Raw genomic sequence first — 14,918 nt, 5'->3', positions numbered from 1 at the left:
TGTATAAGATGTTTTTAAGATTGTATTACTTTTGCTGTTCAAGGGATACTCTACACAATCATGTAGGCTTTATTTACTGTGTACTCTTTGAAAAAAGAGCTCTATCATTTCATTATTTAATGATTTGATGATATAACACTCTGGTCTTGCTTGGACCATTTCTCTAAGTTCTTTGAGAACTCTCTGGTTTCTGATGATGGCAATAATAGAGCAGCCTGAAGGGCAAAGCAGACCCTCCTTTTCCAGTGCTTGGAGATCCAAAAGGTACTGTTGTGGATCATGGTCCATAAACACTAGGTTGAAAGTGCTGCTGGTCCCTGGAGCCTCTTCCAGAAGAGATTGCAGTGTTGGGATGATATGACCTGAGCTGCCAGTCAAAACCTGGAACTACATGTGTTTCATGTCACAGTTTGAGATCATTAAAGTGAACTGCTACACAAAAGTTGACACTTGAACCTTTTATAGGTCATTTAAAATCATTCCATTTAAATGAATAAAAACAAATACTGTTACGTCACAAGTAACACTTAATTTGATTAGTTTTCATCGTATTTAACTCATTGCATGCCATTGGCACCAATAGATGTCCAACTCATCTACACTGGGACAGGAATGATCATCTTTCAGTGCCATTGAGGCACGAGATGTCTAATCCATTTGGACTGAGTTAGTTAAAGTCCAGTGAAAATGGATTGGAAGTCTCATGCCCTGTAGTTTGTATTTCAATTCCTACCTGTGTCTGTTTAAAGCCTGCCACCAGGATGATCTCCTCCCCAAGGTCGGCCACCGCAGGGTCCTGCTCTACCGTAAGCAGCTTCCCATCAGGTGGTAGCAGACGCAGGAGGAGCACTGAGGCGTAACCGCAATTCATCCCGAGTTCCAGCACCCTCGAGGGTCGCACGTGCTTGACCACCTCGTTCAAGGCCTGACCTGTGACATAATTGTGAGGCCTTCCACCCTATTTGACAGTTTGAGCAGGAGAATACTGACCAATCTGCGGGCCAAGTGAGGCGGAGGCATGGGTCTCTGCGTACACGTCAAAGGCCTCCAAGACACTGTTAGCATTGCCGTGGGTGCAATGCGAAAAGACAAAGCTGTGTGTTTTCGTGGCGCAGACCTGTCCTCGCAGCAGCCTCAACATCCAGGTCAGTACGACGTAACACAATTGGGCCGCACGTGCGCGGTGGCGACCCAACCCCAGCACGATGGCGGGAAGGAGAGGCAAAGACGCCATCATTGGCCAAAATGACATTTTGATGGGTTTCTGCTGCAATAATTTGGGGGCTTCAAAACCTGCAGCAGACTGAGGAAAGTAAGGAAAAGCTACTTTGTAATGACTGGGGATATACTAAATTGATTAAAATGTTGCAGTGGAATAAAACTGCTGAAAATGAAAACAATATAGTGATTAAATTCAATAAATATTGAAATAAAACCACAAGAGAGGGTTGCATTACACATTGTATTACATTAGTTTATCAGGTTAATGACTGGCCCCATCTGTTGTCCAATATTAGTACTACTGTTAGTATTATTTTCAAGTTTTATACAGTATACGTACACTGTCTTTGAAAACTTTTTGAAATGAAACAAATATTGTTTAAAAATATATAGAATAACTACAAAGATTAAGACGAATCTTTCCAACTTTGTTTCAAAAGTAACATTTGTTGGCCTAAAGACCAAAAATTCTAAACAGGAATAGATCATGTTGAAATACAAATCCGTATAAAAAGATCCTTTTTTTAAAAAGCGATGCAGTAGACTTACCAAGAGCAGGTTGCGTTTGCTTCTGTCATGCACAGACGCAACAGCTGACTTGCAAATAAACCCCTGATCGACTAGTACTTCACTTTTGCGGCTACCATGGCAACCAGGACGCCTGAGGACCAGATGAAAAGAATTCAGACACTTTTTTTTAGGTAAATATGTATCTTATTCACACTTGTATCATAGCTCACCTTTCGATAAGGTATTGTTGATGTGTTATATAATTATCCTGCTTATTGCAAAAGGTAGTCGTCACTTGCTTGGATACCTTTGTAGATCCGGTTCTGTTGCACAATAAGAGCATGTATAAGTGCATCTGCATAAATAAATAATCTAAAAATGATTGAATATGACTCGCGTGTGATTAAAAACCATACACTTCCTTTAACTACCTGTATGTTACTTTGCCCCTCACCTGGCAGCTTATAGACCAATGAGAGTGACCCGTTTTGATCACGTGGTTATCTTTATTCGAACAGTTCTAAAACATTTTAATGGGAATTTCTCTCTGCAGAAATTACTTTTGCTTCTTTTGTAAATATACTTTATAATATGTGTCCCCACTGTATTTGCTTTAATTTGTGTTTGTGGCGTGTCATTTAAAAAAGTTTTTTTTCTTGCAAACGTAAGATTTCTGCAAGATGTCATCCCAGTTTAAATGAATTGGACGTCTATCATTGTCAATGGCAGAGTCAGTTAAGACAATTCTTGGGAAAAAAATATACTATGTTGCTGTATTCAACAGAAATGTTGCAGTAAATATTTTAGGCAATTTTTGTTTATCTCTCACACAAAAGTGCAATAAATAAATGATTTTTCTGTCGTTGTTACGAGCCATCTATCAAAATTGAATAGCGAATGATGAAAAATACAATTTTAAAAAATGGGACTGATTTGAAAGTTGGATGAATACGAAGGACGTTGCCTTTGTGTGTGTCTTTTTTCAACTTTCATCGCAAAAGCACACAATAAATATACTCGAGCCACGTTACAAAGACGTCCACAGGCGCCAGCATTTCAAATGACATGCAGCTCGAACGCTCGTCTTTATTACGTCACGCGGTCAAAAGGTACACTCCTCATGAAATTGCCACCTGCGTGTGGCTTTTATTTGTATTCCAACTGCGAGCACCGACACCGGAACTAGTGGCAATGACTGAGGCTAACTTGACGCTAGCTTGCCCACCTCACCACTTGCAGCCGTGCAGCCCAAACGGAGGGGAGCCACCGCGGCTGGATTGCTTCTCCGGTACCATAACTGGCCGACGACGACTAATCCGGAATAAACATTCCAATTTCGGGAGGGAAGCCTAACCGGCTCCGATCACGCTCAGCCATGGAAAATTCGGCGACACCCACCCGACAGTCGCATCAGCATCAGCCGGCGACCGCGTCCGCTTTCCGGGAGGCGCAGAAATGGATCGAGGTAAACCCCCCTCATTTCCAAAATCGGATTATCCTCGTGTTTGGTGTCATCTTTTTTTTTTTGCAATTTGGCATCTTTTCACTCGTTGTCTCGTCACCTGTTGAAAGGTGACGTAGGGGGGAAAATGGTCGCCCATCACGAATTTGGTCAAGGAAGGTAAAGATGCTGAAATAGTGAGGAAGGGGAGAGGGGGTCTCCATTAGTCCCACACCTAACCTAGTGCATGCATCGTTTGCAGGTGTAGATGAACTGAAAATATTGATGTTGCTTGAATGCCAACAGGTGGATTTACAGGTGAATTGCGCCATTGACTGCAAGGCTCCGATTCAAATGGATAGTAAGTCGGTTTGTTGTTCTTACTGTTTTGTGTTCCAAATTGTGGAGACCGAGCTTCACAATTTGGATATCAAAATCAGATGGATTAGATGGATATGTTTGGATTTTCTCATTAGATGAATATGTTTGAATTTTCTAATTTAATTTTTCACGTTTTGCTGTGTCAAAATACTACCTCGGTGACCCAAACAAATTAAAATGGCACTAAAAGTAGCATATGTGTACCAAAAAATTATTTGCTCTCATTTGACTTCATGGGTGAAATCCTAAAGAATTTGCAATGCAAGGCTCCTGATAAGGATGATCTCAAAATATGGCTATACAACAATTATGAATACATGGGTTTGGAAATCAATCTATGATATTCCATGGTACAACTATTTAAGAGCTACTTTGAAAGGGAAAATGGACAGTTTATTTTTTACATGGACATTGACCATCTGCCAAAATATATTGTCTTCACAAAGACTAAGGCATTAATTTAGGGCAACATTTCTGGGGGGAAAATATAGCAACATTATTGCAATCTAATGAGTGTCTTTAACTTTTTGAATGCAATTGACAACAATATGACAATAAAAGCATTCAATTCAATTCAATAAAATTTAATTTTGAGTGCCATTGACAAATGTTCAACCCACGTCAAGATCAGCATGAGCGATATTGATTCCATATTTTTCTACGTTTAGGTAACAGTGATGAAAATCTCAATACATGTTGTGATAAAGAACATATTTTAAGAAAACGAAACCACAAATTCAGAAATTGGACCGTGCACAGTTGTTTTTAAATAATCACAAAGTGGAGAATAAATGAATAATGAGATATGATCCATATTAGAAGTGTGCCAACAGAAACAATGAGCACATCATGTGGAATAAATTCTAGCCTCAATGGCAGAGCGACCCAACAATCAACGCACAAGCATGGTTTTGTTTGCCGCTAGGGAAAATTTCAGTGACAGCAACTTGTCGCTTTTGACTCATCAGGCAGCTCGGCCAGTTCACTGAATGAAAAATCTAATGAATGGTTTGTTATCTGTTTTTTTTGTTATTGTTGCTGGTGGAATGTAGCCACGGCTTTGTGAGCTGACAAAAAAAGCTGGCATCGCTGATAAATGCCCTACTTTCAGTCTAATATCAAATAAATGAAATCTTGAACATAAACATATTAGAAAGCAACCGGAAGTGAAAAATATTTAAATTTGTATATTTGTCAGTCTAGCTTATTGTGATCTTAGTCTCTTCCATTTATCAATGACAGTAATTCAATTGACAAGTTGGTTGTTTTGTACACCTGACACTCTTTGCACAAAAAAAAAATCTTTCGACGTTGGAGCCATCATTTCATCAAATTCCTGGGAGGCTTGTTGGCATCTTTTAAAAAGCTTCTTTTGACCCAGAATCAGAATGGGATCAGTGCATGGCCCTGAAAAGGTAACTGATAGTGCAATCACCGTGTTTTTCTTCTCTTTTCCCCTCCGCCCCTCAGGGATGAAGGGGGCTGGTATCGTTGGCCGCCTGGTAACGCTCACTGATTCACCGAGGGAATCCGAGTCTCTGTGAATGAATAAAAGAGTGGCTGAATGTTATGAGGCCTCGCCATTCAGGATCTCTGTCCGAGACTGCTAATTTTTTTCCCCTAATAGCCGATCATATCAGAACTCGAGGTCACCAAAAGGTTAAATTCAAAAAAATCACATATTCATATATACATTTAGACACACACACATATATATATATATATATATATATATATATATATATATATATATATATATATATATATATATATATATAATACACACATGTATACATATATATATAAAGTCATGCAGAGTAAATGCTTTGAAATTTGGGCAATCCGACATTGTTCCTTTAATTGCTTCAACTCGTGCATTCTGACCCCAATTTATTGATTGCCCTCCTTCTCAGGCAAAGTGGGTCGCTTTGCGTGACTCCTAAATGAAGCTCATATTTCATTGATATAATTTAGTGGGGTTTAACGGGTCACGAGCTGGTTTTGTAAACCCCTCAGGTTAACACATTCAAAAATGACCTTGAAACGGTGCCTAAAATATTTCGGCTTTCTGTTGCATTGGGTACTCCTCGACTCGATTCAAATCGCACCTGACTGTTGCATGATTAAGGATAGCAGAAGATTGAGACATGATAGACTACATCAAAAATGGTAAATGCCATTCGTCATGTTTGATAGTTAGGACTTAGACCGAGGAACCTTCCCCCATCTAGGGACTGTTTCTAATTGGGTCACAATGGGCTGGGCTGGTTTTCTCATTTCTGAGCTGAGACGCTGGGGAGCTTCACTCCTCTGATCCTCAAGGGACTTTTGAAACATACGGCTCACTGCCAGTGCAGTGGCAATGTGACATTCCAGTGCCAGTGCGATATTTTGCATTGAGCATTTTGCATTATTTTTGTTGTTGTAGTTTGTATTAATGAAGGCTCATTATGTCGGTTTAAAAAAAAATCTTTGGTGGCCAATCATTGGACAGTGTTGAGTCCGGTACTACTCAAGATTAGTATTATAGCATAGAATATTTGCCATATCCTACTATATAGCACTTATACACCAATCAGGCTAGTTGAAAAGTGCAACTTTTAAAGTTTCATAGTGTGAGGCCCTTGAGTATGTGCATAGCTTAACCTTACTGCTGTGTGGCTAAACCTCAGTCACAGTTGTCAACTGTTGCCGGGCAGCCTTAGCGAGGCACTTTTCCACTCGGCTCATCCATGCACAAAATAGCTCACTTACAAAGATAAACGTGATGAATCCATGCACTCATTAGCATTTGTTGGCCTGCTACAGTAGGGACCTTGTTCTCATGTGAGGCCATGGCAGCGGGCACAGCTTGTTTGACCCCACCTCAGAAAACTTTACCGGGAACTGCGATGCGATCCTCTTGAAAAGTTTTTTTTTTCTAAACAGTCTTAGTGGCGTAATGAGAGTTATCCTGATATTTTTTGGACATTACTGTATGTCCAAAATGTTTATGCACTCTTTGGATGAGCTCAATATATCCCTCTGTCGTTGAATTCAGCACCTGACATTAGGACGCCCATCTCTGTATGATATGCGTGACAATTTTGAAAGGTAAAACTACTGCGGAATAACATTCACTGTGCTTTCACTACTTTCTTTTCTGTAAAGAATGTCAAATAATTCCTGGAGTGAAATAGTTTACATGAAAGCACGGGCCTCTTGAGCGCTTGTATCGCCATCCTTTTGCTACAAGCAAGGGATAAAGTCTAATCCTAACTAATCTTCCCAGTTGCACCTCCCTCTTTTAAGGGTGAGGGTGATGGGGTGCATTAATGGTTCCCCAAAATCTGGCTTGTTTCCCACTTGGACACCTTGCATGAATTGAGCAGCATGTTAAGTACGCCATCAGAATCTATTCAGAGGTAAATCTACGTTCACCGGACATTCTGATTCTGACTTTTTCATGAAATGGTAAGACTGATGGGCTCAGGGTGGCTAATTTTAAACAAAAATCTAATTTTGAGTTTCCTGGGCAATATTGCAATTTTGATTTCATCTGCTACTGTTAAGAAAATCGCTTCTGGTGCAATCATTTTACGATGTAGATACATTTGTGTTAATATTCTGTACAAGTGGGCAACTTAAGAGCTACTTCAGTTCTAATATCTCCATAAATATTCTTTTATTTTGACTTGGGATGAGCTGTAATATACTGGCAGCATGTTTGATATCGTTCTATAAGTGCATCTGCATAAATAAACACAACCTTTCCAACTGCAGTTAAGTAAATAAACCTCACCAGCCACACTCGACTAAATCCATTGATGTGGAATATCTGTTAGCCTCGGGTCTACACACATTAAACACAAACTGTTTGGGTAACTAGTTAGGCTTGGTACACCCGAGGGAACTAATGCTACATTGTCCTCCTTTAGAGTAGTTCACAGTTCTAATTCTATTGTTTGTTTCAAAAAAATCTTAATTATGAAATTTGTTGCGTTGGCAAGAGAAGGGATGATTTTTACATAACTGTTCGTAACCTAATCCGTTTGAGGTGTTACATGTAACAAGTAACAAGCAACAAGCACTGACCCTTACTGAACCTGATGAAGAATGCATTGCTGTTCATCTAGCCCTCATTTTCTTCTTGGATTTCTTTTCTCTTTATTGTACTGAAGCCCCCTAGTGAGAGGCACAATGGAAGTTTCTGTACATTTGTGGGAGGGTGGTGAAGCAGTGTTTTCTCTCTCTATTAATATGAGCCCACCACTAACCTGGACTGACAGACGTCCACATTCCCAGGAGTGATGGACTTAATGTCAGCGAAAGTGTAAACAAACAGGGTTATTAATTTATTTCCCCCATGCAGTGGGTGTTTATTTCAAGAATTGCAGATAGGGGGAGTCATCTATACATAGAAGCAAAATTGTAAAATATTGAGATTGTGAAAATGTTTTGTTAACATCACACTATTGAGCCATTGACCGCGGAAATGGGCGTTTGATAGTGTTCTGTGCTTGGAATAACATAATACAAAAACTGTGATTGCGCATCCTCTTGGTTTTCTTTAAAATGTTAACAATGTAACTGTAATTTTTGGACTAGTTTTTACAGGCCGAAGAGCTGTATGTCTTTAATAATGTTGTCCGTTTTTTGTTTTTTTTTGCACGACCACAGGTCACGAGAATTTTTATTTTCTATTTTATAATTTATATTGACGGTCACTATTTTTCTAAGGATTTATGAAAAGCAAAAAGCGAGGGAATTTGTTTCAACAGAATCTTGCCAACATGAGCGATCGGATAAGCCCGCATTCTGCTTCAGTGTTGACGTAGTACATCGGTGAAGCTCTCCTGATGAGTTCAGTCTTGACAAGTACAGCACATCGTTCTCGTGGTGAACAAGTCTGAGCGCGAGGACCAAAAAACACAATGTTATCACTTGGCGTGTTTACAGGAGTCTTTGTTGCTTTTAGACAAATCCCAGCATGAATAGATGTGACATGCACGAATCCAGTTGTTGACATCTATGATTGGATACAGCATTTATTTTACAGTATGCTGATCTGTCTGTAGCTTAGTTACTCTAGTTAAAACTGTCTCACAACAGTAATAGATGAAACTTAAAACATTGGCATTTTGATGAATTTACTTTGAAGAGCTCATTCCTCTCCCAATCGCCTTTGAAAAAACACTCGATAGTATTTTGAAAACATCGTGTACAGTACACTGTTCAGTTTTAAATGTAGTCACTATTAAATTCTACAATGCGGTCTTGTTCTGAACCAAAGCCCTTTTTAAAAACCTTGTTGATTTTGGGTCTCCAAGCCAGCAGGTCAAGCTGAGGCATCTCCCTCCCTGTTTGAATGAGCTTTTTGGTGTGGTCAGTAGCTCATTTCCTTCGGAACTCCCAAGAAAATGTAGCTAGCAGGATATTGGAGACTCATGGAGGCCCTCTCGAAAAGACCTTATGCGTAAGAAGCTAAGCTGAGAAAGCTGCCGTCAACACGGCGCCTCTTTGTTTCTTTTCCCGCAAGGCTTTAGGGGGGTTGTCACTATTCGTCTTATGTAGTGTGCGGCAAGGTTTTAGTCGGCTAAACTTTGCATTAAGTAATTCAAAACTGACAGCCAACAGATTTTTAAACCATGCGAGTATTCAGAAACCCACCGCCAATAGTACGTTGTATTAAATTAAATTAAACTGAAATTCAACTAAATTCAATAGAACGACTACAAAAACTTCCCTCTTAAAAAAAAGTCCAAATTGCTTGAAGCAAAATGTTTCCTTTAAATTTACTTATGACTTATATAATCTTTTGAACTTTGCCTATTTTGATTATAGAATATTTTTATTTTCATTATTTGAATTGCCACTCATTTCCAAATCGACAACCATCACATCCATTCACACTGCTCTTTCTGGCTTGACTGAAAATGCAAGTGCGATGATGATAATGTAGGTTAGTCGGATGGGGATTTGTGCTGGCTAAATTGAAGAAGCATCATTTGTGCAGCAGAAAGAGGTTGAGAGGACCTTGAAGGGCGCATTCAGTGGATGCTTTTAAAGCCATTCAAATATTTTTTTTTCTTCTACTCACTTATTCTGTACCCAATCCCATTTCTCTTGCCACTTTTGGCACCAGTCATCATCCTCTACTTAATCCAATACAAGTTCTAAGCCCCATAGTGGAGCCAAATTCTGTTTTCTCCCCTGTTTTTGGGTGCTCAGCACCCTGTTGCTCTTGTAAAAGAACTGGGGAGGAACTGAACGGAACTAGTCGGGCCAGGAGAGAGGTTAATCCACAGCCTAAACATTGTTCCATCATCTAATGCGAGTAGAAAAGGAATGCTGACATTCAGATCAGCATTAGAGCACTTCAGTGGAAATTTGGTGTGTTTAATCGGAGGGATTTATCAAGATTTGAGGGCAATGGTGGAGATAGAAAAAGGAACCAGTGTTAGAATTCTGAGCGTTAAAGTCTTAGGAAAACAAATGTGTAAAAATACAGCCACCGATTTCAATGATGGGTTTTATTGTGGTATTCAGAGGATCCTACTGAGCAGTTTTTTGTATACAACTGGTCTATGGTTGTCATGGCTGCGACCTGATAAAGTATGTACATATTACTTCACCAGAGTAACAGGGGTCTATTGATGAAATAAATAAATGATGATAATTTTTCTTTGAACTATTCTGTTATATTTTTACATTTCTGAGTGAGATTACATGCACAATTTATCTAAAAAATTGAAGTTTTGAGCATTCACCATTATCTTGTTCAGCGTATCCAATTGATTTTACATTAATTTGCTCCTGATTTTTTTTTCCAGCACCCGCGACAACCCATGTGAGGATAAGCATAGCATCAATTCATATATTCACAATAGGAGATCCCTGCAGTGATGGCTAGAGAAAAGATCTGCATCAATGTTTTGTTAGCAGACACCACCATTGACCTCAGATTCAACTTACTGCTGAGACCCCCATCCAGGGAACGTGTTAAATCTAAGAACCATGCTGCACAATGTTTAAGTTTGCAAAAGGCGCAACTACGGCTATTGTTGCAGTTAATCAGGAACCAAAGGCATTTACAGATTAAGCTCTCCTGCCAAATTGTATTAATGAGATTATTGGTCCCTGAAGCCACAAGATGCACTCACATGTGTTTTTGAACTTGATAATTACATAACCCGCTGTGGACAACATCCTGGAAGAAGAATGCGTCCAACTACAAAAGCTAGCCACGTGGCTCGGCAGTGCTCTTTTTGTTTTGTTTGTGTACTCTGTCCTCAAGAGCCAGCTATCAACTCTTAAACGGGCTGATCACGTGTTTGTCGCCTCTGGGCTTGAAAGAGTAGAGCATTACCTAACCAGGCAACCTCTCTCCCTTCATACCGCCACTTATTGGATGTTAATTTTGGGACAGGTAGAATTTTCTGACGCTGCTCCCCTCAGGGTGGGAGGATGAGCAGGGAAGCAGTTCAAACAGTCCTGTTTTTATTAGGATAATTTTCCAAAACAGAAGATTATATTGGCAAGGGACTTGCAATCCATTGCCAGGCATGATTTGTCCTCTGAGGAATTCTTTTAATCTTGTTTTATTTATTCAAACTCACTGGGAACACTTTGAATGAGTGAAGGGTAGCAATTTTCTTTACATTTGATATTGTAGAATTACAAAATATTGTAGTCCTCTGTTTACAAAGTGTGATGCTGAAAATAGGTGTAAGAACATATTGATGTAGCATAAGAAGGCGTGACAAAAATATGTTCCATATTTGTTACTACTGTCAGTTTATATTATAATATTCTTGGACAGTATTCATGACTTTGCTATATTACAATGGTAAATTGATGATGTTTTTGAGATTGAGAGGGTTTAATCGGTGGGATTTACCCGATTTTAGTCCATTTATCACCATGAATTGGAGAATAGTGAAACCACCAGAAAATGGCAACATATCAGACTAACAGCATGCACTTTTGCAATGAATGATATGTCTAACAGTTCACCATCAAAATCCCCGAAATATGCATGATAGGACGATTGAACCCTCCAAATCGTTCTTATGTATGAGTGTGAGTGTGATTAGAGGGTTGTCTCATTGTGCCCTGCTATTGGCTGGCAACCAATTGAGCGTGACGCCGCCCTTTGCCCAAAGTTGATTGTGATAGGCTCCACCTATGACGATAAGCGGAATAGAAAATAAGCATTTGAATGAAAATTGGTTCAGTCACATTGCTTCTGATATTGTTTAAGCCAAGAGAATGATGTGTTCAGGCAGCTTTGATTGGGCTTTGACCACTTTGTATTTTGATTCTCCGTGTTTGCATTCTTTATAAGGAGAGCTAAAGGGTATAATAGGCAGAGAATTCACCAGAACTATTTGTTTGGCTAACAATGCAAGTGACATTCCAATGTAAACGAGCAAGTCATGCACATTCCTCCCTGACATCTGACAGCAACCACAATAGGAATTGAATTTCTGTTAAAATCAAGTCAATAATATAAAAAATGTTACACATTTATCTGCACCATTTGAGAATGTGATACAAATGCATGCCAACATGCGGAGCTCCTCCTGTAATAAATCCCCTGTCACAACACATTAGCTGCCATGGCGATTCGGTCAGGATGATTGCAGCTTACGGCAAGCTCGTTAGCGTTTAGTACCATTTAACCAGCAATGGGCTTGACGTATGGCCTGCCCCTCTTTTGTGCAGCGTCATTCCTGGAATTTAGAACTTCAAAAGACGGGAAATTAAACGTTTTCATCTTTTTGTATGCTTATCGCTGTGATTTATATCCGAGTAATTTACTTAATCAGTTGGATCACGACTGCTTTTTTTTCGTAGGCGGTGACGGGAAGATGCTTCGGTGACAGGCATTTCAGAGGAGGATTGGAAAATGGAATACTACTATGCGAGTAAGTGGTGAATGATATTCATTTTTGTAGTCTTAAGAAATAAAAACTCTCTGGTTTTATTTGGGATGTCCCTCAACCAATCATGGCATCAGAAATTGGGCTCTCATGTCATTTTAGAGAATATTTTCAATTTTTTATTTATTGACTGCCTTTGACAGGAATAGACAACAAGTTGGTATCTTAATGGTTGTGTTGTGCGACCTTACATTGTACATAAGAAGGTACAAGAATGAATACTAACCGTCCTAAATCTAGTGTAATAAGTCCCAGAAGAGACGTAGATCTGAAATAATTTCCCAGCCCTACTATGGTATATTTACAGGATTATAATAGACAACTTCAGCATACCTACTTTTTTTTACAACAGACAACACTCCTCTCTCTTTTGGACCTGTCGAAAGCTGTTCATGGAGAGCGAAACTGAGCAGGGCTTTTCCGTGATTGAAGTTGTCGGACGTATGTGGTGGGAAAGAGGCGCTTTCTAATGAGAAAATTGCATCTTTTCACCACTAAATATCTTTGCCGGAATGCTACCGATATCAAATTGCACAAGGGGATCTCGGGCTGTCTGCTTCCTTCGTGCGACACAATTCATTCCAGTGCTTTCTCCTGGTGAAAATGCATAGTAGATAAAGAAAGTCCACTGCATCATCATGAATTTGATTCTTCTAGCTTAAAAACTTAAATTAAATACTGAAAAAGGTTCTTTCTTCACTGTTCCTACATTGTATTCATTTATTAATTGAGCTTTTGTCCCTCAGATTACTGAGCTCCATTAAACCCGGCTTGGTTAAGAAAATCAACAGACTTCCAACACCCATTGCTGGCCTGGTAAGTCGTTGACCTTTAATCCTTTGTTGCGTCAACATAAACAGTAGGAATTAATTTCAAGCAGATCATATATTCTCGGATTGGGAAACTCTGGGTACCTCGCGATAAAATACGATGTTCAATATATGACTTGTGATCATCACTATCTCACCGCATGATGTCGCAACAATTATCGATGCATTGGTCGGGAAATAAGTATATTTTTTAGACAGAGACGTATTCACAATTTGCTATTTATCCTTCAACGATGTTGCTACCCTGATAGAAAATTGGTATTATATACAATTTTGAGAACACTTCCCCATGTGATAATGGGCAGAATTACAGTATAGTTCTTTGGTATTTGAGTAAAATGCATAAGATAAACAAGTCTGGGTTGGGCTAAAGTGTCTTATCTGGTGGCGTAGCTAATAGTTTCCAATGAGCCTTGTCCACTTTTTTAGATTATTTTACAAGTGTCTGGTAAACACACCAGCCCCATTTAGCTCGGGCGTTTGTTTTTTCTTTTTCTGAACTGCAACAAGTAATTAGTACACACAACTTGAGTAATTCATCCATTACCCAAAACTTTTTAAACAAATAAAGCGTCCGCTCCATTTGGCCGACAACCAATTCAGTGTGTATCTCGGTCCAAGTTTGTTGGGTTATGCTTTTGTAATTTTGTGATCTTAGTGGTTTACATCATTTGGTTAAAGTTTCCCAGAAAGGGAATGATTGAATGAGATTCAATATATAATACTATGACTACTACTAAATTTAATATATTTAATTATTTTCCTTTTTTTCATGTCTCTTGGCTTTGACTCACATGCGACCATAACTAATGAATACAACATGTTTACCTCTTTGATAGAACCATAATTCCTATCTTCCCGCAGTTTTTATGCTTTATTTTGACTTGCGGGGGCTGCAATTAGGTAGGTGAGAAGCAAGCAAACAAGGTCTGCTTTTATCAGGCCTTTTTTTAAACAATAAAACAGAGGCAACTCCCCCTTCCTCTTCCTGTTTCGAACTAATAGGGAAAACGAGCCTCTGAGGAGTTTTTCTAATTAGAGCAGCTACCTCAGCGCTCTGGCAGCTTGGCTGCCGTCAACAGGTCGCTTGTTGTCTGCTTCCGTTTCATAAACATACCAACAAAATACCAGTTTAACCCTCTGTTCATTCTGTGGTCTTGTTTTGTCAACAAAACTAGGTTTGCAGCATACAGCAAAAATCTGGAACTTTTGTTCTCAGCGATAAAAACTTCCCAGAATTACCTATTCAAGTTAAAATTCAAGAGTATTTAAAAACGATTTCCTAAAAGTGATGGTTGTTAATGTAGCTTCCTCAGTGCGGAAACAGCACCGTCCCCAAAACACAGGAAGCCACAGGTCCCCTTTATTATTTGCTCTGTTTAAAAGAGACATGAGAATTTTCTCTGTGTGCATTAATGTTTTTATCTCCATGCAATTTAGCCTATCAACCTGTTTCCATGTACATTTTGATAAACCTTTCACACTAGAATTGAGTCTGAACCTCTGGATGTTAAGGCTATTGTATTTGTGTTTCGGTCTGGGGGAAATCAGGGTGGAGAGGAAGTGGTGACACCCTGAGATGCCGAGAGAGAAATTGCTTTGCCTTCTGCC

The 14,918-nt window shown here is 39.3% G+C and overlaps 2 protein-coding genes across 2 annotated transcripts in view; one reads left to right on the top strand and one right to left on the bottom strand.

Moving 5' to 3' along the window:
- Nucleotides 1-69: 69 nt before the first annotated feature.
- Nucleotides 70-1,288, bottom strand: LOC144082966 (transmembrane O-methyltransferase-like). Its single transcript, XM_077610473.1, has 3 exons — nucleotides 991-1,288; nucleotides 734-930; nucleotides 70-387 (listed from the first exon to the last, which is right to left on the bottom strand). Exons 1-3 carry the CDS (start codon nucleotides 1,250-1,252, stop codon nucleotides 70-72), a joined length of 777 nt encoding a protein of 258 aa, XP_077466599.1. The 5' UTR covers nucleotides 1,253-1,288.
- A 1,615-nt stretch (nucleotides 1,289-2,903) lies between these two features.
- The window catches only part of LOC144082636 (LIM and calponin homology domains-containing protein 1-like), a 29,909-nt gene continuing 17,894 nt past the window's right edge, over nucleotides 2,904-14,918 (top strand). Inside the window, exons 1-3 of the mRNA XM_077609911.1 lie at nucleotides 2,904-3,196; nucleotides 12,392-12,462; nucleotides 13,224-13,293. Coding sequence (XP_077466037.1) covers nucleotides 3,107-3,196; nucleotides 12,392-12,462; nucleotides 13,224-13,293 — 231 coding nt within the window. The 5' untranslated portion in view covers nucleotides 2,904-3,106. The remainder of the gene's footprint in view (nucleotides 3,197-12,391; nucleotides 12,463-13,223; nucleotides 13,294-14,918) is intronic.

This window comes from Stigmatopora argus, chromosome 9, assembly GCF_051989625.1.
Source record: "Stigmatopora argus isolate UIUO_Sarg chromosome 9, RoL_Sarg_1.0, whole genome shotgun sequence".
NCBI lineage: Eukaryota > Metazoa > Chordata > Actinopteri > Syngnathiformes > Syngnathidae > Stigmatopora > Stigmatopora argus.
The sequence above is the reverse complement of the archived record's forward strand: the minus strand, read 5'-3'. Positions and strand labels throughout refer to the sequence as shown.